General features: G+C 43.1%; 1 protein-coding gene across 2 annotated transcripts in view; it reads left to right on the top strand.

Moving 5' to 3' along the window:
- The window catches only part of EFL1 (elongation factor like GTPase 1), a 118,342-nt gene that overhangs the window by 14,579 nt on the left and 78,028 nt on the right, over positions 1 to 25,735 (top strand). For both annotated transcript variants that reach the window (XM_055326281.1, XM_055326280.1), the window contains exons 5-12: positions 4,294 to 4,427; positions 5,596 to 5,733; positions 7,115 to 7,329; positions 15,830 to 15,953; positions 18,167 to 18,243; positions 18,907 to 19,043; positions 19,966 to 20,088; positions 22,039 to 22,138. In XM_055326281.1, the coding sequence (XP_055182256.1) occupies positions 4,294 to 4,427; positions 5,596 to 5,733; positions 7,115 to 7,329; positions 15,830 to 15,953; positions 18,167 to 18,243; positions 18,907 to 19,043; positions 19,966 to 20,088; positions 22,039 to 22,138 (1,048 nt within the window). The remainder of the gene's footprint in view (positions 1 to 4,293; positions 4,428 to 5,595; positions 5,734 to 7,114; positions 7,330 to 15,829; positions 15,954 to 18,166; positions 18,244 to 18,906; positions 19,044 to 19,965; positions 20,089 to 22,038; positions 22,139 to 25,735) is intronic.

Here is a 25,735-nt window from a genome sequence, read left to right as displayed (position 1 = left end):
AACATCAGCTTGCTTGCTTGCTTGCTTGCTTGCTTGCTTGCTTGCTTGCTTTATTTATTTATTTATTTATTTATTTATTTATTTATTTATTTATTTATTTATTTCACAAGGCTTCTTTTTCCGGTTCTTCTTACATCCTTCTAGGCAAAAAGGCCAGTGAGTAGAAGGTCAAGACAGTATGGATGTATAATTACTAGGTTTACTACCTACGCAGCACAATTTCAAAGGTAGCAGGATTCCTGGTGATGTCAGAGTTCAGGGTGTGGCCACAGTACTGAGTGGCTGGCACAGATGGGCACACAGAAGAACCACAAGCCAGTGAGGTCAACTGTAGTCAGGGGTGGCCCATGTGTAGTTTCATTTGTCTCATGTTGGGGAGGGTCTGGGGGGACTTCGGGGATGGAGTCACGCAGCAAGGAAACTTTGCCCTTCATAACTGTCTGTAGGTCATTGTCTCCACCCTAAGGCACCTCACTTTTGACATTTGTGCCATCCAGATCAACCACCCACAACCTCCTCTTGAGCACACAGTTCTCCTGTCAAGACCTGTAACATGTGTCAGCAAATAGGAAATAGAGTATGTCACATGGTTCTTTGAAATAATGAACTGTATCAGTTGATTTACAAGAATTTTATATACTAATTTAACATAGAAAGGGATAGCAATGGTATTTCCTGTGAAAACTGGTGGTTCCCATACAGCTGGGGCATAACTTATGTCCATAAGTGTTGCATGTTCTGTAAGTAACATACTCAGGATTGTGTTCTCCCATGGCTCAGGTTCTGTGTGTTCCTGATGCTTCTGTTGTGTGATGTAGTATCTTTCTAATACACTGAAACGTAAGAGACACTTGCCTGAAGTGTCTTCAACCACGTCCCTTTGTTTGAAGGCAAGTTTTCTCATTTCAGCTTCCCACATGTGCGTTAGTGAACATGTCCAGTGTTTTGGAAATTGAACATGACCTTATATGAAGTTTTCCTCTTCATAGACAAGACCTTTGGGAGGCCCTGGTGACAAATGTGCACCCTCAGTGAGACAGTTACCTGTAGCGTCTTAAAACTGGAGGACTTACAGGCCGCGGAAAGATGACTTTCCCATCACCCTGTTAGTAGACCTTGTCTGATAGACACCTCCCATGATTAACTTAAAGGCTTCCAACTTTTTCTTTTTCCCAGGTACCTGGAACATTGAAAAAAAAAAAAAAATTGCATTGGCACTCTGCCGATTAGATCAGTCCCTGAAATGAAGAGTGGGAATTTCTGGGAAGTACAGCTTCATGCATTAGCAGGAGTCAGCCCTGTGTGCAGCTTTGGGACCGTGTGACAAATCAGAGAGGTTATTTAGCATGCCTCAAAATTATAATCTCCCTTAGTAAGAGTAATAATATCTAACATGCTAAACCCCACAACTGTTCTTTTTGTTTTTTTAATTATTTGTGTGTGTATTTGATTCTCAGGCATACAATAAGTGGTAGAAGGAATTCAGGGAAATAGATCTTAGAGAGTCACAACACAGCTGAAGACAGCAGAAGAATTGGGTTTATGGACTTTTTTTTTCTCTTGATGGATATTGGAGATCTTTTTCATACCTTTGAAATGAGTGTTTGAAGTTATTTGGAAAGAGTTAAGATGAAAAAAAAATCATTGAAAGCCAGAGACTGGCTGTGTGCTGAGCACCACGCTTACTGGCTGTGTGAGTGACCATGACACTTCCCATTCTCTCCATCACATACATTTGGGAAGTCAGTCTTTTTGACTATAGAGCTTCTCTGAGCCTTTAGCAGATATGTGTGTTGTAACCTCTTCCTCATCCCTACACCCCCTCCACTGCATTTCCCAAAGGTTTTTGATCACACAGTCCTATTTTTTATTCTGCCTGTTTGCAGGCAAAAACACCTGGTATATCCACTGGCTTTCTCTTGTCTTCGAGATCCAAACTTGAATGAATTTCAAAGGGTCTGAGATTGGGCACATAATTAGGGGAGGATAGATAGACAATGGATAGATAGGTGGATCTGTAGGTAGGTATGTTTGTGTTTCTATGTGTTGTCTAAAAGGTCTGTAACCCCAACAAGAAGCAAGAGCACTGCTGTGTAGGAAGCCTGAGGTTTCTCTGTGGGCACATTTTTAAATTCTGTAAAAAACCGACAGCAGACACAGCCTCTGAAAGTTCTTTCTTAGGGCCAGGCATTGTCAGGTGAGGTAGGAAAGTGATTACAGTTCTCCCACACCAGAGTCTGGACTTTATCCAAATGAATAAGCAAGTGTTGTTTCCCCGGCTGCAAAGTATAAAGCAATCTAAGACCTCTGTGGGAAGTGACTGAGGTCATTAGACCGACCTGGGTGTGCTTCTGGCTGGCTACTCCTTCTGTGACCTTGGGTACATATCTTCCCTTTCGGGGGCATGTTTATCTATGAAGTGAAGGGTTAGCCTAGGAAAATGCGGAGAGATTTTAGGAATCTCACAGCTTCTGTTTTATGTGATGGGGGCTGATAGGACGTTGGACAGCAGCCTGTTGCTAATTGGTGGCAGAGTTTCACTGAGCCCTGGTGCCTTTTGGAATCCTTAACCTAGTGTTTAGGAATTCACTACCAGCGGACTCTCAGCACGTGAGATGAACTTGGTGCCATCTTGAGTGGAGTGTTTTTTTTTTTTTTGAAATTTTATTTTATTTTATATTATTTTTTAACAAATTAATTTTTTATTGGTGTTCAATTTACTAACATACAGAATAACACCCAGTGCTCATCCCGTCAAGTGTCCCCCTCAGTGCCCGTCATCCATTCACCCCCACCCCCCGCCCTCCTCCCCTTCCACCACCCCTAGTTCATTTCCCAGAGTTAGGAGTCTTTATGTTCTGTCTCCCTTTCTGATATTTCCCACACATTTCTTCTCCCTTCCCTTATATTCCCTTTCACTATTATTTATATTCCCCAAATGAATGAGAACATACTTGAGTGGAGTGTTAAAGGTGAACCTCAACTCTGCCATTTGGATTTGTTTGATCCTAGGCATTTTACCTTGGAGTTGGGTTCCCATTAGATGCCCTCAAGAAAGATACCTAGCTTTTCTGTACGCTAGTTTTCCTGCCTTGTGAAATTATGCTAATGATACTAGCAACTGCAAAGGGTGGTTGCTGGCAAACACTACACAGTGTCTGTAAAATGCTTAGAGCAGTGCCGGGCACAAGAGTCCACAAAACGTGAACCTTGGCTGTGGTTTTTGTGGTGGTTAATGTTTGATGATCATCACTGTCACCTAGGACACAAGGCGAGTCGTCAGGTTGTTCAGGCTATAGAAGGGCAAATCCTCCAAATGGCCTGCAAAGTGTAATATCAATATCCACCCCTTGGACAGTGGAGTAGCTCGGGAGCTCACAGAAGTAGGAAAACAACACATTAGGAGGAAAAGGGGAAATAAAGTGTCTGTGTGGGAGCCTGAGCATTCAGTGATGGTTTTGCCTTTAAAAGAGAACTCTATCAGGTTTGACAGTTGGGAATGAGCATAGAAGTCTAATGAATTCCTATTCTTCTGCATGGTTTTCTTAATTATGTACCAGTGTGAAGTCTTTGTAACTTGGGGTGGCTTCTTATTCTGGCTGGTCTGGGACTGACTTTGGGGTTTGATGGGTTCTGGGGCTTTCAGTGCTTGGGACAAATCCCTATGAGTTACCACCCTAGTAAAAGCTAAATACTCCTGTTTGTCGAGAGGATTAAAGGAGGTAGTGTCTGTATGTGAACACATAGCATGTTGCTTGGCACATAATAACCCTTCCTTAAATATTTGTAGAATCACATCTAAATCTCAGATTCACACCCTGCTCTCAGAGAGGTTGTAGGAAAGCAGTGGCAAAATGCTTCGTATCTTTTAAAATTAGCATTTCCCATTTTGGCTTCTTTGAACAGCTTTTACGTTCAGATATTGGTGTCTGTGAGTCTCAGCATCTAATCTGTAGAGTGAAATAGTAATATTTATCTCATAGAGGCATTGTAAGGATTTGGTAATGTGTGGTTAGCATGTGAGAGGTGCTTAGCACAGTGCCTGGCTCACAAAGAATTCTAAATAAGTAGTAACTTTTTGAATAATAAACTCCTTCGACATTCTCTTATAGATGCTCCTTGGAATCAGTAGTTCCATCCACAGGAATTCCTAAGTTGGAACACCAGCTTTCGATGGAGCTTTTTGGATTCTTTAGCTTCATTGAGTGATTTCTTCGCAACCTTTCTTACTCTAGCATGGCTAAGGGAGTATATTGTGGACAGCTGAATACATGTTTTCAAATTCTGTTTTAGATAATGAGGATTACCTGATCAATCTCATAGACTCTCCGGGGCACGTGGACTTCTCCTCAGAAGTGTCAACAGCTGTGCGCATCTGTGACGGGTGTATCATCGTGGTCGATGCCGTGGAAGGAGTGTGTCCACAGGTAGTAGGTCACAACGTGGTCACATGAAGAAGGTGGGGAAAAGGGGAGGGACTGGGCACTGGCAGCTCTGTGCCATTTCAGACATTTCCCTGACAGAAAGGGCTTCACATTTCATTTGATGACATTCCAGTCTGAGATGGAGTTAAGTCACCCACGCCTGGAAGAGATCCTAGAGAGGATGACTTTACCTCTAAGAACTTGGGAGCATCTCTGATGCCCTCTTGGAGAGGGACTCTGCCAAAGCTGGGGAGATGCCGGGTTTGGAGAGGATTCTGGACTGTGAGAGGTGGTTGATGGCAAGATACGGAGCCAGTTCTCCCCTACATGAAACTCTTCTGTTGGCTTCTCTGTTGGCGCTCACACCTCTGCCCGCCTGCACACCCACTCCTGCCCCCACTCCTTCTTTCACTCAACTGAGTGTTTCTCCTTTGCACCAGTGGTGGGAAGGTTCACCAGGGTGATGCGCTGGGCATGGACCTCGGGGTGGCTCCCCGGCCTCAGTTCTTGGAAGGACTTGTTTGCAGGCCTTATGTTTTATCTGAGAAAATGTCAACCTTTATATCCTCCCTCTTAACATACCCTTGTTTTAATATTTTTAAAAAGGCGTAAGAGGCTTAAATTACTCAAATGGAGGAAATTTGGTTAACTCCAAGAAATTATGCCGTCATTGTCCTGTCTCTTCCCTTCTGGTTTCCCCTGAGGGCACAGATCCTCAGGCTGGAGAAGCACAGCCTGAATCTCTGCCCTGCAGGATAAGTGGAGTTAATATGCCTGACTTCAGAAAAGCACAACAGTAGTTCACTCCAGGAGATGGTATTGTGGTCAGCAAGGTTCATGTGGGGACTTCCATGGGAAATGCTCTGGTTTTTAGGCCTGTGTGTTGGCCACATGAGTGTTTTCTAATTATTTAGTAAACTTTGCACAATTTTATTTATCCTTCTTAAATAAATGGTCAGTTCCATAAAGGCAAAAGCAGTTTCTTGTCTGGGGTTCTTTCCTTCTGTGATGGAGACTTCGGCAGCATTTGCTGAGCCCCCATATCTGACTGGTATAATCTAGGTTGTGATATAAAAGTATGGCAATGAGCTGGTTATTAATCAGGATTTTTCTCAGGTGCTTTAATTATTTCAAATCGTGAATTTTACATTTGCCTTTCTGTTTTCATCAGACACAAGCCGTTCTGCGACAAGCCTGGCTCGAAAACATCCGCCCGGTTTTGGTGATTAATAAGCTAGATCGTTTGATAGTGGAACTGAAATTTACCCCCCAGGAGGCCTATTCTCACCTCAAGAATATTTTAGAGCAGGTATCTCATCCTTTACTTCAATAGTTTAAAAGTTGGGGCTCCAAGGAGAGTTGTAGGGAAGCTGGTAAGTTGCCACAGAAAATTGCATATTTAGAACTTTTCCACCTACAATTGCTGTGTGTCGGAGTCATCACACTACAACAGAGGCAGTGGGCAGAGGACAGGCATCCTCGTGGGAATCCCCTCCAACAACTCTTTGTTGTTGTTGTTGTTGTTGTTGTTTTATACCTGCCTTTAGATGACAGTTTGCCCAACCATTTATTTCTTCAGCAGACATTTACATAGCTGTGTGATGAGTAAATGAATTCTGGGATGTCCACTGTGTGCTGAGAGCATGAATGTACCGACAGGTCAGAATCCCTGTCTTCAGAGATCTCACATTGTGGTGGAGAGACCTTTAAAGAGATCTTTGAAGAACAGCAAGAAGCCCTGGGTGTTGTTTACAATCATGAATGAGGGCCACCTTACCCAGATGAGGTCAGGAGGGAAGAGAGGAAGAGTCATGCAACAGAAGCCTCGAGATAGAAAAAGGTCAGGAATTACGGCCAGGGCATTTAGGAGAGCAAGAATAAGATGTACAAAGTAAACGCAAGGAAAAGCATAAGAGGATGTTTCATTCAAAGAACTACCAATTACTTGCTGTAGCTGAAGAATGAGATTATAAAGCAGTGGCAGGAGGCAGGAGTAGAGAGGAATATAGGGCTTCGATTGTGGCGAATGTCATGTGCTGGGTGTGGAGGGTTGGACTTTCTTCAAGATAGTGGGGTACCACCGATGAGACCAGTTGAGAGTATTTATTTGCCCAAGGGAAGAAATGATCAAAGGAGAAAGTGTAGATCAATGGATCTAGTTCCCTGTGGAGGCAGACAAGGATGAGCACCAGTGAAGCAGCAGGACAGGGGCCAGTTGTGTTTGCAGACAGAAACGGGCTGGTAGGGTGGAATCTCGGGAGCTTGTAGGGTCTCTGAATAATAGGTTCCGTTTTCTCTCTGCAGTAGGAATAAGGTCGCTTACTTGGGAGGGAAGTAGGTGCGGAGGTTTGGCAGCCGGGAAGAGGGCCTGAGGACAGTGAAAAAACTGGGAACTGGCGAGTGGATAGGCTCAAGCTCTGGACTAGGATCACGGGGGTCATGAGTTCAGGTGACGCCAGCCCCATGCTGCACATGCCACTCCCTCGCGTCCCAGCATGACCTTTGAGAGCCTTACAGTTTAGTCTTGCTGGGTTTGGAAGGAATGGGTTGATAACATGTAAGTTGATTATTATTGTAAGCATCAGCTCTGTCCTTCCAGCCCCAATGACTGACAATTCTAGATAGTGTGTTGCCCAGCACAGATGTGCTAAGCATCTAGTGACTTTCTGCCATTTCACCCTCTCTCCTAGATTAATGCACTCACAGGAACTCTTTTTACTTCTAAAGTCCTAGAAGAAAGAGCAGAGAGAGAGACTGAATCGCAGGTGAATCCCAGTTCTGAACCAGGAGAGCAAGTATACGACTGGAGCACTGGCTTGGAAGACACGGATGATTCTCACCTCTACTTCTCTCCAGATCAGGGCAATGTGGTGTTTACAAGTGCATTAGATGGGTGGGGCTTTGGGTAAGTCTGTTCGAATCTCCTTTGATCTCTTCCTCTTCGTGGTCTGTATATACAAGTGATGTTTCTAATTAGACTTTTTATTGAGACAATGATCGATTCACATACAGTTTTAAGAAAGAATTCTCTTGTGCCCTTTACCTAGTATAGGTAACAGCTTGCAAAACTGTTGCACAGGATCACAGCCAGATCACATTGATGTTCATAAAGTCCATCCCAGCAAAGATCTTTCATGTTGCCCTAATATAGTCTCCTCTGCTTCCTTCACACCCCCTGCCCCATCTTAACCCCTGGCAGTCTTAAGTGTCCTCCGTTTCTATAATTTGTCATCTCAAAAATGTTATAAAAACAGAATCAAACAATATATAACCTTTTCTGGATTGGCTTTTTTCACACAGTGGAATAGTCTAGAGATTCAGCTAAGTTGTTGCATATCAGAAGTGGGTTCCTTTCTATTCTTCAGTACTATCCTTTGGGGTGGGTGTGCCACAGTTTAACTGTTCACACATGGAGGGATGTCTGGTTTTTTTCTGGTTTGGGGCTGTTGTGAGTGAAGCCACTACAGACATTCATGTGAACATGAGTTTTCATCTCTCTGGGATGAGTGTGTGGGAGTGTATTTGCTGGGCATGTGGCAGTCGTAGGTTTAGTATGTCTGTTTCCCAGAAGGGGCGCCATTTAATTATTGTTGTAAACATCAACTCTGTCCATGGAGCCCAAACTGACTGATTATTCTAGATGGTGTGTATCCCCCCCCCCCCCAGATGTGCTAAGCATCTAGTGACATTCTGCTGCTTGGCAGTGTGGGGATCGAGTTTCTCCACATCCTCACCATCATTTGGTGGTGTCACTTTTTCTTAGCCATTCTGACAGATGTGTATTGTTATGTTATTGTGGGCTTAATAATGAGTGTACTTGGGTGAGACATCTCTTCATGTCCTTTGCTCATTTTCATTTCTTTTCTCTTTTTTAATTGACATATGAATGACATATAACATTTGTTTCAAGTGTATAGCAGAATGATTGGATATTTGTATAAACTGTGCAATGACCACCGTGATAAGTGTAGTTACCCATAGATTGGTATAGAGCAAGTTTGTTTCTTGTAATAAGGACTTTGAAGATTTACACTCTTATCCAACTTTCCCACATACAATACGATATGTAAGTGTTGTCACTTGTGCTGTGCATGACCTCCTTACTTATTTTGTAAGTCAGTTTGTACCCCTTTCACCCACTGTCCACCTCTGCCTCTGGTAACCACCAGTCTGTTCTCTATATCTGTGAGGTGTTTGGTTTGGTTTGGTTTTTATTTTTTGATTCTACAGACAATACGTACATATTATATGTGATACACATCTATATCCGTTCATCTCTTGGTGGACGCTTAGGTTGTTTCTGTATCTTAGCTATTGTAAGTGATTCTACAGTGAACTGGAGGTTGCATATATCTTTTCAAATTCAATTTTTTTCAGATAAATATCAAGAAGTAGAATTACCAAATTGTATGGTAGTTGTATTTTTAAATTTTCAAGGAAACTCCATACTGTTTTCCATACTGGCTGCACCAGTTTACATTCCCACCAGTGACGCACCATGATTCTCTTGTTGCCACGCCCTCACCAATACTTGTTATTTCTCATCTATTTGATAGTAGCCATTCTGACAAATAGAAGGTGGTAGCTCATTATGGTTTGATTTGCATTTTCCTGATGAGGAGTGATGTTGAGCATCTTCAGTGTCGCCATCTGTACGTCTTCTTTGGAAAAATGTCTCTTCAGTCCCTCTGCCAGTTTTTAAATTGCATTATTTTTTTTTTTGCTATTGAGTTGTATGAGCCCTTTATATATGTTGGTTATTAACCCCTTTTTGCAAATATTTTCTCCCAGTCCGTAAATTGCCTTTTCATTTTGTTGATGAGCTCCTTTGCTCTGTAGTCCTTTGCCCATTTTCTAATTGTATCGTTTGGTTTTTCTGTATATCTTCTAGATTTTACTTCTTTGTCTCATATGTGCTTCATAAATATTTTCTTTCAGTCTGTAGTTTGATGTTTCATCCTTTTAACAATGTCTTTCATCGAGCAGAATTTGGGTGGATTTATTTATTATTATTTCAGAAAGAGACAGAACGTGGAGAGGAGGAGCAGAGGGAGAGAGAGAACTCAGACTCCACACTGAGCACAGATCCCAACATGGGGCCCATCTCATGAACACCCATGAGATCACCACCTGAGTTGAAACCCAGAGTCGGGCACTTAACCAGCTGCGTCACCCCAAGGCACCCCTATAAATTATGCTTTTAAAGTCGAGTCTAAGAACTCTGCATGGCCCTGAGATCCTGATCTCTCATAGTATTTTCTAAAAGTTTTTAGTTTTACTTTCTACATTTAAGTCTGTGATCCATTCTGAGTTAATTTTTTGTATAAGCTCCAAGACTCAGGTCAAAGTTCTTTTTTTGGTCTAGAAGTCCCATTACTTCAGCACCATCATGCCTCCCCCACGACCTGGTTTTGTGCCTTTGTCAAAATCAGCTGGATATACCTGGGTGGATCTATTTCTGAGAGTTCTGTTTCCTTGACCTGTGTGTCTGTCTTTCCACCAGTACCACATAGTCTGGATTATTATAAGGATATAATAAGGCTTGAAATTGGGTAAATTGTTTCTGCCCACATTCCTACTTTTGCAAATTGTTTCATGTGTTCAAGGGTCTCTGCCTCTATGTACATTCTATAATAATCTTTGCCTATATCTGCAAAAAAAAATGTTGCTAGGATTTTTATTGAAAGTGCATGGGGAAAGTTCTATATCAATTTGAGGATAATTGACATCTTTATACTACATTGTATCTTCTAATCCTTGAACACTATGTTTCTCAATTTTTAAAGATTTTCTTATTAGCACTTTGTAGTTTTCAACATAAAGTCTTATACGTATTGAATTGGATTTGCACTTAATTTTTTGTTATTTCTGAGCAATTATAAATAGTATTATATTTTTGATTTTGGTATTCACATATTCAGTTCTACTTTTTTGGAAATACAGGTAATTGATTTTTGTGTATTGCTCTTGTGTATTGCTGTGACCTTGCTAAAATCATTTATTAGAATTCTTTGTAGGTTCTTTGGCATTTTCTATAAGGCAGTCATGTCACCTGCTGATAGGGACTACTTTACCCCTTCCTTTACCATGCCACTTTCTTTTCTTTTCTTGCCCTATTGCCAAGAGCTTCCAGGACTATTTGGGTAACAGCAGGGAGAGTGGACATCTTCGCCTTGTTCTGATTTTAGAGGGAAAGAACTTAGTCTTTCACCATTAAGTATAATGTTAGCTGTAGGTTATTTTCAGATGTTCTTTATCAGTTTGAGGGAGTTCCCCTGTATTCCTTTCTCAGAGTCATTTATATGAATGAATATCAAATTTTGTCAAATGCTTTTTCTGTATCAGTTAATATATGATTTTTTTCCTTTAGTTTATATAATTTATTAATATAGTTGGCTATGTTGATTGATTTTTGGATATTGAATGAGTCTTGTATCTCTTTGTGGATTTTATGTAAAATGATTTGTTTAGAACTTTATTTTTGAATAAATTTAAAATTCAGAAAGGACAAAGTGTCCACAGGAGACCATGAAAAGTCTCCCACCCTGTCCCTTAGGTTTTCAATTCATTTTCCTACAGGAAACTAGTACATCCTAGCAGTTTCTTGTATCTCATCTGGAGGCTATTTATGACTATGTGAGCAAATACATTTATGTTAACTTCTATTATCTGCACTAGCACAAGTTGGTATGAAAAGCTAACTTTCTTTGGATGCACATGTGCTATTGATGCTTTCTTACCGTGGTGCTTCCGTGGGCTCTTTGCTTAGGATACAGGGACTTTGTCTCTTCTGACCGCCCCTTCTGGATATGTACACGCCGAGCCATAGAGTAGTGATCTCAGTTTTTAGAATGTGCTGGGCATCTGATTATATTTCTTCCCCACAACCATTACTGACTTGTGGAATTAGAAAAATCCAAATACAATGAGAGAATGATTACTTTGATAAAAATATCTTCAGTTTGGATGAACAGTTATGGGACCACAATGAAGTTTACTTTGGTCATGGGCTTAATCTTGCATATATTGCAGGGATAATAGAACCAGACACAATGCATCAGGGGAAACAGAGCCTCTTCATAAAATGTCTGTCAGTTTGCAAATGGAAAAGAAGGAGGGATCATAAATTGAGCATAGTGCATGGCCTAGGGGGAGCCCAACCAATCTTGGCTGTTCTGTCCTCCATTTTACAGGAACATGCTCTTCATTCCCTTTTGACTGAACAGTTTTTGCCTTGATAGTATAATAAATGACAATACCATGATTTTTCCTTTTTGGTTTGTCATCAGTTATAGATACCAGAGTCCATCTGGTGCCTGTGAAGGTCATACTAAAATTCAGAGTGGAGATATGATGAAAATAGAAACTTCCAACCCTCAGAGAATGTGCACTTTTCCCACATAGCTGATGACTTGCCACAGTCACCATTTTGGGCCTCAGCATCCTCAACCGAAAACTAAGAATGTTGGGCTTGGATGATTTTGGAGAATCTCTTTGAGCTAAAAAGTACCGGTTCATTCAGTCATATAACCAGACCAGGCCTGCTAGTTTCCTAATTTTGTTAGCATTTTGCTCATAAGTACAGTGTGGGCTTATCTTGGAATGATTTCCATAAATAATGTTTCAGGTGAATTTTAGTCTAAATCTCAGAAATTGGTGTAAGTTATTGTGAAAGGAGAAGGGATGGTGAGAGTCTTGAACGGATGGCTTCTGGATCCCTTACAATTTTGGATACTTCCACCTGCTTTCAGCCAGTTACTGAGTTCCCTTGTGTTAGGTAAGGTGGCATTTAGAGATCTGTCATTGCCTGTGGTCAGCACGTGGACATGGTCATTTAAAGGGAGCTGGTGCTGGAAATGGAAGCACTAGAAGCACTCTCCTACTGGCCTTCTCCTCATAAGTCAGTGACTAGGGAAAGGTGGCAACTTCCAGTATCCCTAAAGGTGGGACATGAGCACATTTCAGAATTTGGAGAGTGGTTTAAATTTTCATGCCATGGGACAGGATGAAGTGTGGCTCAAGGCTGAACCTGGGTGTCCGGCCTCAGCCTGTCCTGTTGTAGATGTTAATTTAGGAGAATCTGCTGCACAGAAGCAGAGACACACTGGCTTGGATAGGTCAGAATCTGGCTCCAGTTCTCGATAAGTACAACTGAGTTCCCAACCCTATAGAGTAGTGGCAGAAGTTCTCCCGAAAGCAACTTCTTTTATCTTTGAACACCAGCATTTTCGGATTCTGCAGTTAACATCAGCCTACTGGGCAGCTTGGACGCAGAACGATATGTGGCCCCAGAACCTGCCACTTGGCTACCTTGTTGCTCAGGAAGGTAGACCAGGATGGGTAGGTCGGTAGGTCTGCAGATCTTCCCAAGAATCTCATTTGAGGGTACTCTTTGGAGGAAGTAGATTAAAATAGAATCCAAGAATGGAGAAATTGTCATTGTTTTAAAATTATAACTAATGACAAAATTATGAAGCAGTAGTGGAGGAAGTGCTGATAAGCAAATTTAATGGCAACTATGGGATGAAAAAGAATGAGAAGGATAAAAACCAAGATTTTGGAGATTTCTGTGCCTGCGTGTAAAAATGAATAATGGAAAGGATTTGAGGACCATGGCCTGAGCAAATGGGCAGTTTTCTTACATTATAAATTATGACTCTGATAGAGGTTTGAGATCGTGGATACCTTTGAGTTTACCACTTTTCAAATTAAAAACAGGACATGTATCTAACACAATGTTGTACAAGATCTGGAATATGGAAAAGTCTAGGTACCACAAAGTAACATTTAAAAACAATCCTAGAAACATGAGCAGAAATCTTATTAGAAATCCACCTGACAAGAACAGTTATGACACTAAGTGCATGGAATACTCCATTGAAGAGATAGCTTTTTATTTTATTTTATTTTATTTTTAATTTTTATTTATTTATGATAGTCACAGAGAGAGAGAGGGAGAGAGGCAGAGACACAGGCAGAGGGAGAAGCTGGCTCCATGCACCGGGAGCCCGACATGGGATTCGATCCTGGGTCTCCAGGATCACGCCCTGGGCCAAAGGCAGGCGCCAAACCACTGCGCCACCCAGGGATCCCGAAGAGATATCTTTTTAAAAGAAGGAAAACCCCAAAACAAAAACAAAACCAAAAAACCCCAAAGATTTGCTACCTAAAATAGATGAACAGGGAACATAATAGATAAGAGGTAACTATGAGAGTTTTGGCTCAATATGTCAGTCAAACATGAGTAAAAAGAAAGTCAATTTGGCAGTATTGAAGAACAATGCAGAATTTATAGCAAATATATTGAGGTATAACGATCCTTTTTAATGGATAATGGGCAGAGATTAACTTTGTATCAGTGATCATAACAAAGTGCATGAGACAAAAATAGAAGTATAAGTAGAAATCTATGTGGTTTGGGGAAGATTTTATATCACAGACTGTTAACAGGTCAACTAGAAACATAAATCATGTGAACAGATAATAATTAAAGTCAGAATTTGAGTGTCAGTGAAGGATATATAAAAATTGGGCCTATATCAAGAAAAAAAGCAATTTCAAAAAATATGAAATATGAAAATATTGGAAGTTGGTTGTGCTAATCACTTGGTCATCGCCTTCAATTTTAGCCACATAAGAATAGACCCAACTTGCCGGTATGTCGATCAAAGTGTCCGCTTACTCATTAAGGCCTAAAAACCATCAGGGCAAAGGTTAGGGCTCTCTGTAAAGGTTGGATTGAAGGACATGCCTGGGACCCTAAGGCCATAGGGCTTGCCTCTCCTTATCCTGCTCCCATAGGTCCCAGAATGGATCTGCAAATCTGCATGCAGGATTGTACTGAACCTGGCAAAATCCGGTGGTTAGAATTAGAAAACTGCAGGGTGATATGGTCTGCTGACTTGATCTGGATGGAAGGCAGGTTCTGTGCCATGCTCTGGGTGTGCTTCACCACAGGAAGGCGAGGAGGCCCTGCTCTCTCTACTGGTGATGTGCCACTGGATTGGGAGAGAGACCAGTTATTTTTCTTTCAGCCTAACATGGCAGAGAAGCTGTCGGGCTGTGGACTGAGTTGGGAGTTTGTGGAGAGAACAAATTTAAGTTAATCATATATAATATATATACAAAACCTATATATAATTTATATGTGTAATAAATATAAACAAAATAATAATAGAAACTAAAATTTTGGAAAATTAAAAAAAAAAAAAAAACCTTTACCTGAACAAATAACTGTGGAATCAGATGAGAAATTAAGCTGATAATAGTGAGTCACTTTGAGGTGGCCCCTTGATGCCAGCTCCGGAATGTAAGCAGCCTGTAACCTAATAATCAGGATTTTGATTCCTGGTTGGGTCTTTTCTCTCCCTGCATCCTCAGTGAAAGGGACATTGGGTATTTATCTCCAGCACTTTCTGTGGTGCCTGGCCTTGCTGCTAAGCTGAAGCCTGATGCTTTTCACATCTCTGGTTCCGACTGCAACCATGAACTAGCTTCCTATGCTCCCATCAGGGTTCCATTATTGTGAGAGAATTTCGGCTTATTGGACTAAGCTGTAGTTAACCCCTGGATTCTGGCAATACCACACTTGCTGACACTCTGTAAAAACTTGTCAAGAGTCTGTTACCTGTGGACTGTGTGCCATGGACAAGATAGCAGGCATCTTCCCAGATGCTGGTGCTTTGAGAACTGGACTCACACCTTCTGTGAAGTGTTCTATTCCATGCAGAAAAGATTTTTTTTTCTTGGTCTTTGATCCAGATGGCGCAGAGCTACAGATAGCACCTCGCATTGTTAAGTGACTACGTTCTGTGGCTGGGGTTTGCAGTTGAGTAGGCCTGGGTGCTAACTGGTTTTTCTGAAGGCAGGGGAGAGCTTAGTAAGCATGCATATGTTTCCTGTTGAATCCAGGATGCTAAAAGGCCTTTTTCTGGCAGGCTCTGGCTCTGTAGTGTTTTCCATTGTGAGCACCAGGCACCTTTAGTAGCAAAGGGCAGAAACAAAGTTTATTGCTGGCATAGTTGCAGAGGGCAGCTGGAGTCTGCATCTCCTTAACGCTTGTGCCTCTTGCCTTGCTTTACACATGCAGAATTACAAAAGGGAGTGATAGAATGAACTCTAATCCATATGAATGTATTGCGGCTGGGCAAGATCATGGGCTCTGAAGCCAGACTGCTTGGATTTGAGTCCCAACCTCATGTGTTACCTATATAATATCTCATGTGCTTCAGCTTTTTCTGTACAATGGTGGAGGTCATTAGTACCAGCTCATCAGAAGTGGAAATGAGGGCATGTAGTAGTACATCTAGAGCACTTTGAACAGAACCTGACAGAAATAGTGGAGTGTTAGCTACACTCATAATAAGTGTTGTTACTAATAACACAAACACTTGCTTTTCTTTCAGGGTTGAGCACTTTGCCACAATCTACAGTCAAAAAATTGGCATCAAAAAGGAAGTTCTTCTGAAAACCTTGTGGGGAGATTATTATATCAATATGAAGGCTAAGAAGATCATGAAGGTTGATCAGGTGATGTGGCATTTGTCCCTTTTGTGTGTCAGCCACATTCTTGCCCTGATATTCACACTTGTACTATAACATCTGGTAGATGTAATTTGGTTTTGGTTAAAGTGGGTCAGTTCATGGGATGCCTGGGTGGCTCAGTGGTTGAGCGTCTGGGTTCAGCTCCGGGCATGATCCCAGTACCGGGGATCGAGTCCCACATCAGGCTCCCTGCAAGGAGCCTGCTTCTCCCTCTGCCTATGTCTCTGCCTCTCTTTCTGTGTCTCTCATGAATAAATAAATGAAATCTTCAAAATAAAAAAAAAAAAAGTGGGTTGGTTCATGAGGGGTTCACATTAACATGTCTCACTTCCAAGAATTGCTTAAATGGAATTCTTTAAATTCAGGGAACAAAGAACTGCTTTTTGTTTATTTCTTTTCTTTCTTTTTTTAAGAGGAGCAAAATTCTCAGACCCCATGCACTTGAAAAGACATATTTTGCATCAACCTTTTTTTTTTTTTTTAAAGATTTTATTTATTTATTCATGAGAAACAGAGAGGGAGGGGGCAGGCAGAGGGAGAAGCAGGCTCCATGCAGGGAGCCTGTGCATCAAGTTTTTGTGTGTCTGTCCCCTTCATTATAAAGAGACAACTCTTTCTGAACATGCTGTATTCCTAGGCTTAGCTCCAGGCCTTCTCTCGCTGAACACTGGTCACCATGCCTACTGATGGGGAGAAGCAGGTGCTTCCAGGACCCTTCCTTCTATAGGGAGAACTGATGGGTGTAGGGCTGCTGAGTCACAGAACCTTAAAGGATACTTTCCTTGACGCTGCTTTGTTGTTTGTTGTTTTTAATGTAAAATTCAGGATTTTATAAATTTATTCTCATGAAAGAGCATATATATATATTTCCTTTTAGAAAATATTTGTAAATACAAAGCTATAAGAAAAGAATAGAAGCCAACGCTGCTAGTGCTTTGGTTTTAATTTTTTTCATTCTTTTAGAATAGAGACGTCCATCCCTCAGCTGAGCTTATATTGTTTATATAACATGGCTGGATTTTTGCTTGACATCATATCGTGAACATCTTCCTGTGCCATTAAAAGCCTTTTATAGGGCAGCCCGGGTGGCTCAGTGGTTTAGCGCTGCCTTCAGTCCAGGGTGTGATCCCGGGGTCCTGGGATCAAGTTCCACATCGGGCTCCCTGCATGGAGCCTGCTTCTCCCTCTGCCTGTGTCTCTGCCCCTCTCTCTCTCTCTCTCATGAATAAATAAATAAATAACTAAAAAAATAAAATATATTTTATTTATATATATATATATAAATATACACTGTTTTTTTTTTTAAGATTTTATTTATTCATGGGAGACAGAGAGAGAGAGAGAGAGAGAGAGAGGGGAGCAGAGACACAGGCAGAGGGAGAAGCAGGCTCCATGCAGGGAGCCTTATGTGGGACTTGATCCTGGGTCTCCAGGATCCCGCCCTGGGCTAAAGGCGGCGCTGAACCACTGAACCACCAGGGCTGCCCAAATATACTGTTTTATAAACAGTATATTTTAAAAAGGAGCCGGTGTAGTGAGGTGGCAAAGAGCACCCAAGAGTCCAAGTCTGTGTTTGAATCTTGGCTCTGCTGCTACCAGCTCTGTGGACTGTCCTCATTCTTAATCTGTAAGCTGGAGATGGTCATCCTTATATTGTTACTCACCTGTCCTTCGGGAAAGGGGTGGCCATGTATATTCCGTCTCGTGTGTGACAGTATCCTTCTTGAGGTGCCATTATTTTGCTTATAGTTTGGTAAGAGAAATGATAGGGTTTTTTTGTTTATTTGTTTTGTTTTGTTTTAGTATCCTTTTCCTCAAAGTTGAACATTTTTCATATTTAAGAGCATTGTTTAGAAGTCTGTGGAAGGGACCTGAACACACAGTGTGACATTTTCGTGCTTGGCCTGGATGTCATGCATGCCTTTGATGGCAGTGCTGGGGCAGTTGCAGTGACATGCCCCACAGTGGTTCTCATCATCTGTCAAGTCCCTGCTCCCAGAGAAAAAGAACAGTGGTTTGTTATATCCACTGCACATTATTGGCTGTTTAGCGCATTCTTACAACTGTTTCCTGCTACTTTATTGCTAAGTGAATGTTTTCTGGTAGAAATGAGACCTGTTGTTAATAAAGCCTGTCAAGGATGAATAAGCTACCTGTTAAAAATTCAGAAACTTAAGTGCATGTGTTCTTTTTTACAGGCAAAAGGAAAGAAACCTTTATTTGTGCAGCTGATCCTGGAGAATATATGGAGTTTGTATGATGCCGTCTTGAAAAAGTAAGACTGCCATAAAATCGTCTATCTTTGGGCAGTATGAGCCACCCTCACCTTCAGGGTCGATGAGCCACATGCTTCAGAAACCTTAGTTGGTCAAGGAAGTGAGCAGAGCCTTTGAAGACCAGCCAGTCACAGGGAGCAGGAGGGACAGAATGGTAGTCAGGGTTCCCCAGGATGCTGAGATGAGGGGACACAGGGATGGAGGGAAACACTGGGTCTTTGTCTTTATAAACCCAGCCTAAAATAAAGTATTAATTGTAGCAGAAAGGGTGTTTGATATCTAGGATCATTAATTGGGAACTTGGGAACACTTTGCCTGAAACCAGTGGAAAAGAAATTTTGCTTTAGTAAATTCAGAGTTTTCCCAGAGTTGGAATCATGACCTTGAGCATTTGCACATAAGGCTGCTTTCCTGGTCACCACAGCTCACCTACGGGGCCTGGAGTGGTGCCCCCCTGGGAGCCCTGCAGGAGGGGGATCTTGGAAAGGAAGGGTGTCGGGACCGAACTGCCCCCCACCATGGCAGGTGCCCCCTCCATGGGCATGTTCAGGTCCTTGTAGCAGACGTACATTAGAAGTAAGTGTGTCAGAGAACGTGGAGTTCCATTTCCTGTCTGCTCCCTCCTATCTCTGACTTTCCCTCCGCTTGTATGCTTACTACAGGGACAGAGAAAAAATTGATAAAATAGTGACTTCTTTAGGATTGAAAATTGGAGCCCGAGAGGCACGACATTCAGATCCTAAAGTTCAGATCAATGCCATCTGCAGCCAGTGGCTGCCCATCTCCCACGCTGTGCTCGGTATCCTTTGCCTGGATGGTTTGTAATGAAATCATGGTTCTGACAAAACTGGAGAAACATCATGTTACTGGCAATCAGGAAATCCTTTGGAAATAACACATTTCAATTCAAAATAAGTCTTCTGTACTTAGTACTCTGCTATGAAGCTGTATTTACTGCTTTTACAAATGAATGTTCTGGTACTGATTCATGGTCTTACTAAACCAACTCACATACAGGTTCTTTCAAGAAGATGCATTTTTTAAATTTTTATTTGGTAGTTTGTAAAAATAAAATATTTTACTAAGATTTACATATAAGTAGATAATTTAGGTGTTTATGTTATGTTAGATCAGTGTTTAATTTTAGTGCCATATTTTCTTAGCCTTTTGATATTTCTCATCATATTAGTGACTACCAGAAGACTTGATTTGAGGTGGTGCACCTTAATTGAGGTGATTTTATAGGTGAATTCAGATCGTCTTCTTGTTCACTGGTGTGTGTCCCAAGCAGTCCCCACATGGAGGGCTTTGGGTACAGGGTCCTGGGCGTGGGCTGGCAGTGACACCTCACCCCTGCAGTGACACTGGCTCTGGTCAGGGACATTCCAGTATCCTGGCTGGTGGCTGATGGTTGTTTGATAGAAGCTTAGATAGACTGAAACCATGTGAAGCCGAGCTACTAAGCTATGCTGCCTTCTCTTGCTCCCTGGGCCATCCATGTCCTAGAATATCTGTGCCAAGGGTCCTTGCCAGGCTGTAGCGAGTCTGTGAACTCCTTGAAAGTGTGTCTGTACCATGAGATGTGGTGCACAGCGTTTCCCAGCTTAGGCATTTCCTGTATGGACTGACACTGTCACCTCGGTATATAGTGTGCGCTGGGAATCTGTATCTGGGTGAAGGGCATGTGTTCGAGGTTGTGAGCCCTTGACAGCAGACATCAGCTATGGTATGCCAGAAGCTTCCCAGCCCCCTGGATATGACAGCCGAGAGGGTGGAGAGACTGATGTGCACAGGATCACAGACGTTCGACTCTCTGCCGCCAGAAACCCAGGCCCTGAAAGCAGGTGAGGTAGAGGTGGCCTCAGCATGTGCCGTAGTTCGGACCATCCTCAGTCAAGGCTGCTCTAGATCAGTTTGTCAAATGCCAGTTTGCTAAATGACCAGTTCCACAAAAGGCCATTTTGCCAGAGCTTCAGCGTTGCTGTTTTGTTCACTCCTGGGGTAGGACATCAGAGGTTCTGAGCCTCATCCCTTCTGCCTGGATCTCATCTCAGAAGCCACTGGGACCCTGTGACCAGCCCCTCACAGCCAATAAGGTGTCGCTGAGCTGCTGTGTCACCAGCATGGCTGGGTCCCTAGTGACTGTGCCAAGGGTTCCAGGGCTGGGGTTCTCACTGCTCCCCACAGGAGGAGAACTGCCTGTTCCAGGCTCTGAAAGGCTCCATAAGGTCCCCTGCATGTACTCCCCATTGCCACTTCTTTTCCTCCCGTTCTGTTGAATTTGCAGCCTCCATCCCCAAAACTACTTGGTTGCTGTTCTCGGGGCCCCTATTGACTCTCCTTTGAACAATTATCCAACTAGACCTGCCCCAGCGCTTAACTCAGCAGGTCACTCCTTCCTCCTTGAGGCATTTTGTTATCTGGGTGTCCAGGTGTCCCACCAGCTTCTGCTTTCCTCCCTGGCTGGTTATTCTTACTCTCTGTTCCTGGCTCCTCTCCCTCCTTTTCCTTTCTCTTTCAGGCAGGAGGCTCCAAGCAGGGCCTGTGTTCCCTCTCCTGGCGATCCCACCCGTCTTGGGGCTTTCTACAGCAGCATCTGCTCATGGTTCTCACTCGTGTGTCTCGGGGTCTGTGTAACCCCTCGGCTCTGGACTCAGGTGCCCATAGCACCTCTCTGCTTGGCTGTCTGAGAAGCACCTGAACCCTAACATACCCCAAGTGGGCTTCTTCCCTACTCCCTCAGCCTGCCTCTCCTGGTTATTTCCAGCTCCGTCATAGGAGACTCGGTCCTTTCATTTGCTCACTCCAGAAAGCTCAGAGTGATCCGTGACTCTTAAGTTTACTCACAGCCCTGCGTCCAGTCCATCTGCACATCTTGCATATTCCTGCCTTGAAATCTATGGAGAATTCACCTATTTCCCAGCATTTCTGCTTCTGTCTCCTTGGGCCACGCCACCGTGATCTCTCATTAGGATGTTAATATAGCTTTTCACCCAGAGTCCCCTCTTCCACTCTGGTTTCCTCTGGTTCTCTCCCCAGTGCAGCCTGAGTGATCCTGGACAGTGTGGTCTTGACAGCCTTGCACCGGCGTCCCCAGCAAGACACCTGCTGTATGCTTCTTCTGATTTCCTGTAGCTTTGCTCCTATTTCAGTATTACTGTTGAATTCTTTAATCTTTGTGCACATTATTTTGATGGGGGGGGGTGACTTTTTTTTTTTTAAAGAAATTTACCAATCAGTGGTTTTATACCTCCAGTAAGGTTGAGAAAAATGTCAGTGTATTGATCTGAAATTGCATTAGGATGTTTAGATTTAGGGAAAATTGACATGTTTATAATATTGAATCTTTATTTCTATGTGTTTTGTTACTGGCATGGTGAGATAATTTTGTCCATTTTCTAACTTGTGTAACTTTTACGTATTTTAATAAGCTGCTTTGTGGGTTGTTGACATGTGGTAGGATTTCTCAGTTTTACCCCCTCTCAGGATGTAGGGAGGGATTTATGGGGGCTTGTAGTGGGGGCAAGGGGCTAACACTCTTTGCAGGCTTCAGCTCCCAGCCCTCCTTCTGCTCTGTTTATTTCACCTTTCTTTCTCCATTTCTACCAGCTCTGCTTGCTTTTACTCTACTATGTTCTAGCAATTTTATACTTTTCTAAATAGAAATTTTATTGTAGTTATAAAAGATTATAGGCTGGGAGATGATGCCATATTCTAAGCATCCTGTGTTTTAGAAGTCTGCCTTTCTGGTAATGGGCAAAGCTAGTGACATTTTTCCTTCCTATTTGTTTTAGCTTTCCTGAAATGTGGAAGCGAGGACACTGCTCCAGTTATTATCTTTGTTTCCAAAATGTTTGCAGTTGATGCCAAGGCTCTGCCCCAGAATAAACCCAGGTAAGGAGAAGGGGGAGGTTGGGCTGGGCCCTGGAGATGGTGTGTGTTTGGGGGGGCACAGAGGTGGCATAGGTGGGAGTGTGCAGACAGCCCTTTTCCTCCTCAGCCCGGGATGGGTCCTGAGCATCCCCTGTGGGAGCGCACACTGTGCACAGTGCAGTATCTTTCTGTGATCTTTCTGTAGGAGACATTGTTGAGTCAGTGCCACGACGATTGATTTGAATTCATGTAAATTCAAGAATCATAATCCAGTAGCCACAGTTCATTTTTATTGAGCATCTGGCAAGTTTTCCAAGCCCATTTTGATGACTTCATGGAGATTTATGAATGCCTGAGCATGAGTGCTGATCTGTGTGTTTGTGGCAGGAGGCAGGCACCCCCAGAGATGGATTATTTCTCACATTGCCCGTGGCTTGGAGAATCTCTTCTACATCATCTTGGTTTCCATGTGTGTTACCCTCCTTCCCGACTCCACCACTTCTCCATCTAGTTCAGATCCTCATCATTTCGTATGAAAATTACAGCAGCAGCCTCCTGTCTGGTTCCCCGTACTGTCTCAGCCTCTGCCAATCCATGGGCCACCTTCCTTCAGTGATTGTGGGGTCTGGAAGCTCCTCTTTCTGTAGTACCCACATCTACTCTGGATGTTCTCTCTAGGGATCTTCTCAGTAACCCGAGAGAAATAATGTAAATATTACTTCTTAAGAATGTCCACCAACTCGGGAGCATCTTAAATCTTACTCTTCTGTCTTGTGAATAATAACGGCAGTAACAGTAATCACTGGCTGTTGTCTACAGAGCTCTTACAGTATTTGTATCTCACCACCCATGGTGAGAGAGAGATCTAACAGCACTTCTCCAGTGAAAGGATTTAGGGTTTCAGGTTCACCTGTGACGAAAATAAGGATCCTGGAGAAGAGTGAGTTAGGTGCTCCAGGTCACAGTGCTGGAAGGAGGCCACTGGGGCTGTAATTTGCTGCCTGGAATCTGGCCTTGCTCATCCAGGGTGGCTTTTCCTTCTTTTTTTCTTTTCTTTTTCTTTTTTCCAGCTTCTGCATTTGGTTTTACTCTTCATGTAACTTTGAAAATGCCACTCTGCTGCTCCTTAGCTTCTCACTGGGTATTCTGGAAAGTTCCACCCAGTGTGGCTTTTCAGCTCCTGCTCCTAAATTTAGGAGCTATCAAATGTCTAGCAGCCATCCAACCTCCCAGCCCTTCTAGATTTTGGGCCTTTGTTTTTGCTCTTCTCAACTGTAGTTGATCACAAATTCTTGCTAGTATGTACTTGGTCTAAATGCCTGGTAAGTAACATCCTATTGTGAGTTTTTAGGCGGTTCCTCTTCCCTGAATCTCTGAGTCTGTGTGTTGCTTTCGTTTCCTTCTCAAGAACCAGTTCCTTCCAGTTATGAGATGCTGTTTTCAAACAGAAGCCACTTTTTGGGTCTGTTGCTTCCACCATCTCATCTCTGGTAGCAGCTGCAGCAACATGTCCCCTGACACTCTAGCATCGCCCAGCCAGAGCATGAGCGTTTTGTGTGGAGCCCGGAGGATGGATGGCTATGCGTCCTTGCAGCATTTCTTTCACTCCCCACTCTTCTCCCCAGCCTTCCAGGCAGCGTGCTTGCCTCTGACCCCTTCATTTCTGCTGTTGGGTCAGTAATCAGTAATGCCCCTCCATTCGGGAAGTACCATCAATGGTTCATTCAGCTACAGCCTGAGGAACTTGTCACCCACAGCTGTTCTTTGGCTGATCAAGCTCTGTTTCCTTGTAAATAAATTCCTCTTTATTCTCCACAAATGCTGGAAATGCAGTGGGGACTCTGTGTGAGTCCCTGTCCAGCTGTCTGCTCTGTTTCCCTGCACCACTGCCCTAGCCCCCAGCAGCGCTGGGCACAGAGTGAGCATTCACGGGATGGCTGGGCAAATGCTCAGACGGGCAGGGAGCCTCTGTGCATTGGATACTGACTTGATGACTATGACTATAAATGCTAATTTATTACACACTGTGTCATGAATTTAGGGAGAATGAGGATGTAATTTATGTGAATAAATATGTTTCTTTCTTAACCAAAGTTAAAGTGATTTACTTAATGTGATGATGATATTATCATCTTTAATTCCTTCTGAATGGGAGACATCCTGAGGATAATGAGCACAGGGTTTGGAGTCAGATCTGGATTTGAATTGTGGCTTCTCCATTTATTTTCCGGGTGACTCTGGGTCAGGTTAAATTTCCTAAGCCTCTGCTTTATCATCTGTAACGTAGGAATGATAATATCTATTTCATTTAATTGTTGTAACAATTATGTACTGTCATTATGCAAAGTGATTAAGAGGATGTCAAGATCTAGTGATAAGCTCATTGAAGGAGACTTTTTCTTCATGGGAAAATAGGTGTCTTGTATTTTTTCCTCCCTGTTCTAATGAAGATATTACATCCTACATTTATATTTTAACTTGAACTTTTCAGATATTCTTGTAAGAGGTTTTATTTTTTTTATTTTTATTTTTTTTAAGATTTTATTTATTCATGAGAGACACAGAGAGAGAGGCAGAGACACAGGCAGAGGGAGAAGCAAGCTCCATGCAGGGAGCCCGATGTGGGACTCGATCCCAGGACTCTGGAATCACGACCTGAGCCAAAGGCAGACGCTCAACCATTGAGCCACCCAGGCATCCCTTGTAAGAGGTTTTAGCAAGAGTCTACAAACATGGGACTGATGGATGGGACAGTTGGAGTGTTGCCCCTCGTGGAGCAGGGCAAGGGGAAGAGTGTAGGCCATCGCAAGGAGAGGGAGAGGTGGGTCTGTTGGATGTTGCTCCAGAGGACAGAACTGCAGCTGTGGTGGGAAATGATGAGGAAGCAGACCTATTCCATACTCTAAAGGGCTTCGAATACTTAGAACTTCCAGGAGGGGAGCTGATATCCTGCAGGGGAAGCCAGTGCCTCCAGTACCAGCAGTCTTGGTTGGCTTAAGACACACCTGACTAGTCTGTTCTCAGAGATTACTTGCTCAGGTTTTGTGTCCTATGATGCAGCCATGCAGTGATGTGGGGCTGACCAAAAGAGACAGCTCCTAGAACCAAACTCATCTTTTTTGAGGGGCAGTTGCCAAGAGAGGTAGAACTAGTGTCCAGTCCTGTTGGGAGGCCTTGTCTAACAGACGGGAATGTGAGGGGTACAGCAGTGGACAGTCAGTGCCGTAAGCAATCATCTTCCAGGCTAACCCACCTGAAGTAGGAGGGAGACGGGGTTTAGGGCCCTCGGCTTAGGAGCTCCATGAGTATGTGGCCATTTCAAATGCACGGGAACAGTGTATATGCAGAAGGGCTATCTGAATGGTTCCGGTACTTAGGGGAGGGGGGCGGGGAGCAGAATGGCAGGGTGGGGATGAGATTACCCCCCTTGGGTAATCAGGTCAGAGATCAGAGAGAAAATCACAGTGCCGAAGGTGAGGGACAGCAGGAGGGAGGCACAGAGTGACAGGACCAGGTGGCAGAGCTCAGCTTTTAGAGCTAGAGCATAAAATTAGGAACAGAAATTTCTTGGTCTTGAGTTTCTTGGTGCTTGGTCCCAGAGTACAGGGCTGAGATGCT

This window comes from Nyctereutes procyonoides, unplaced genomic scaffold (assembly GCF_905146905.1).
Source record: "Nyctereutes procyonoides isolate TBG_1078 unplaced genomic scaffold, NYPRO_anot_genome, whole genome shotgun sequence".
In the NCBI taxonomy this organism is placed as follows: Eukaryota; Metazoa; Chordata; class Mammalia; order Carnivora; family Canidae; genus Nyctereutes; species Nyctereutes procyonoides.
Note: the sequence above shows the minus strand (reverse complement) of the source record. Positions and strands in the feature narration are given on the sequence as shown.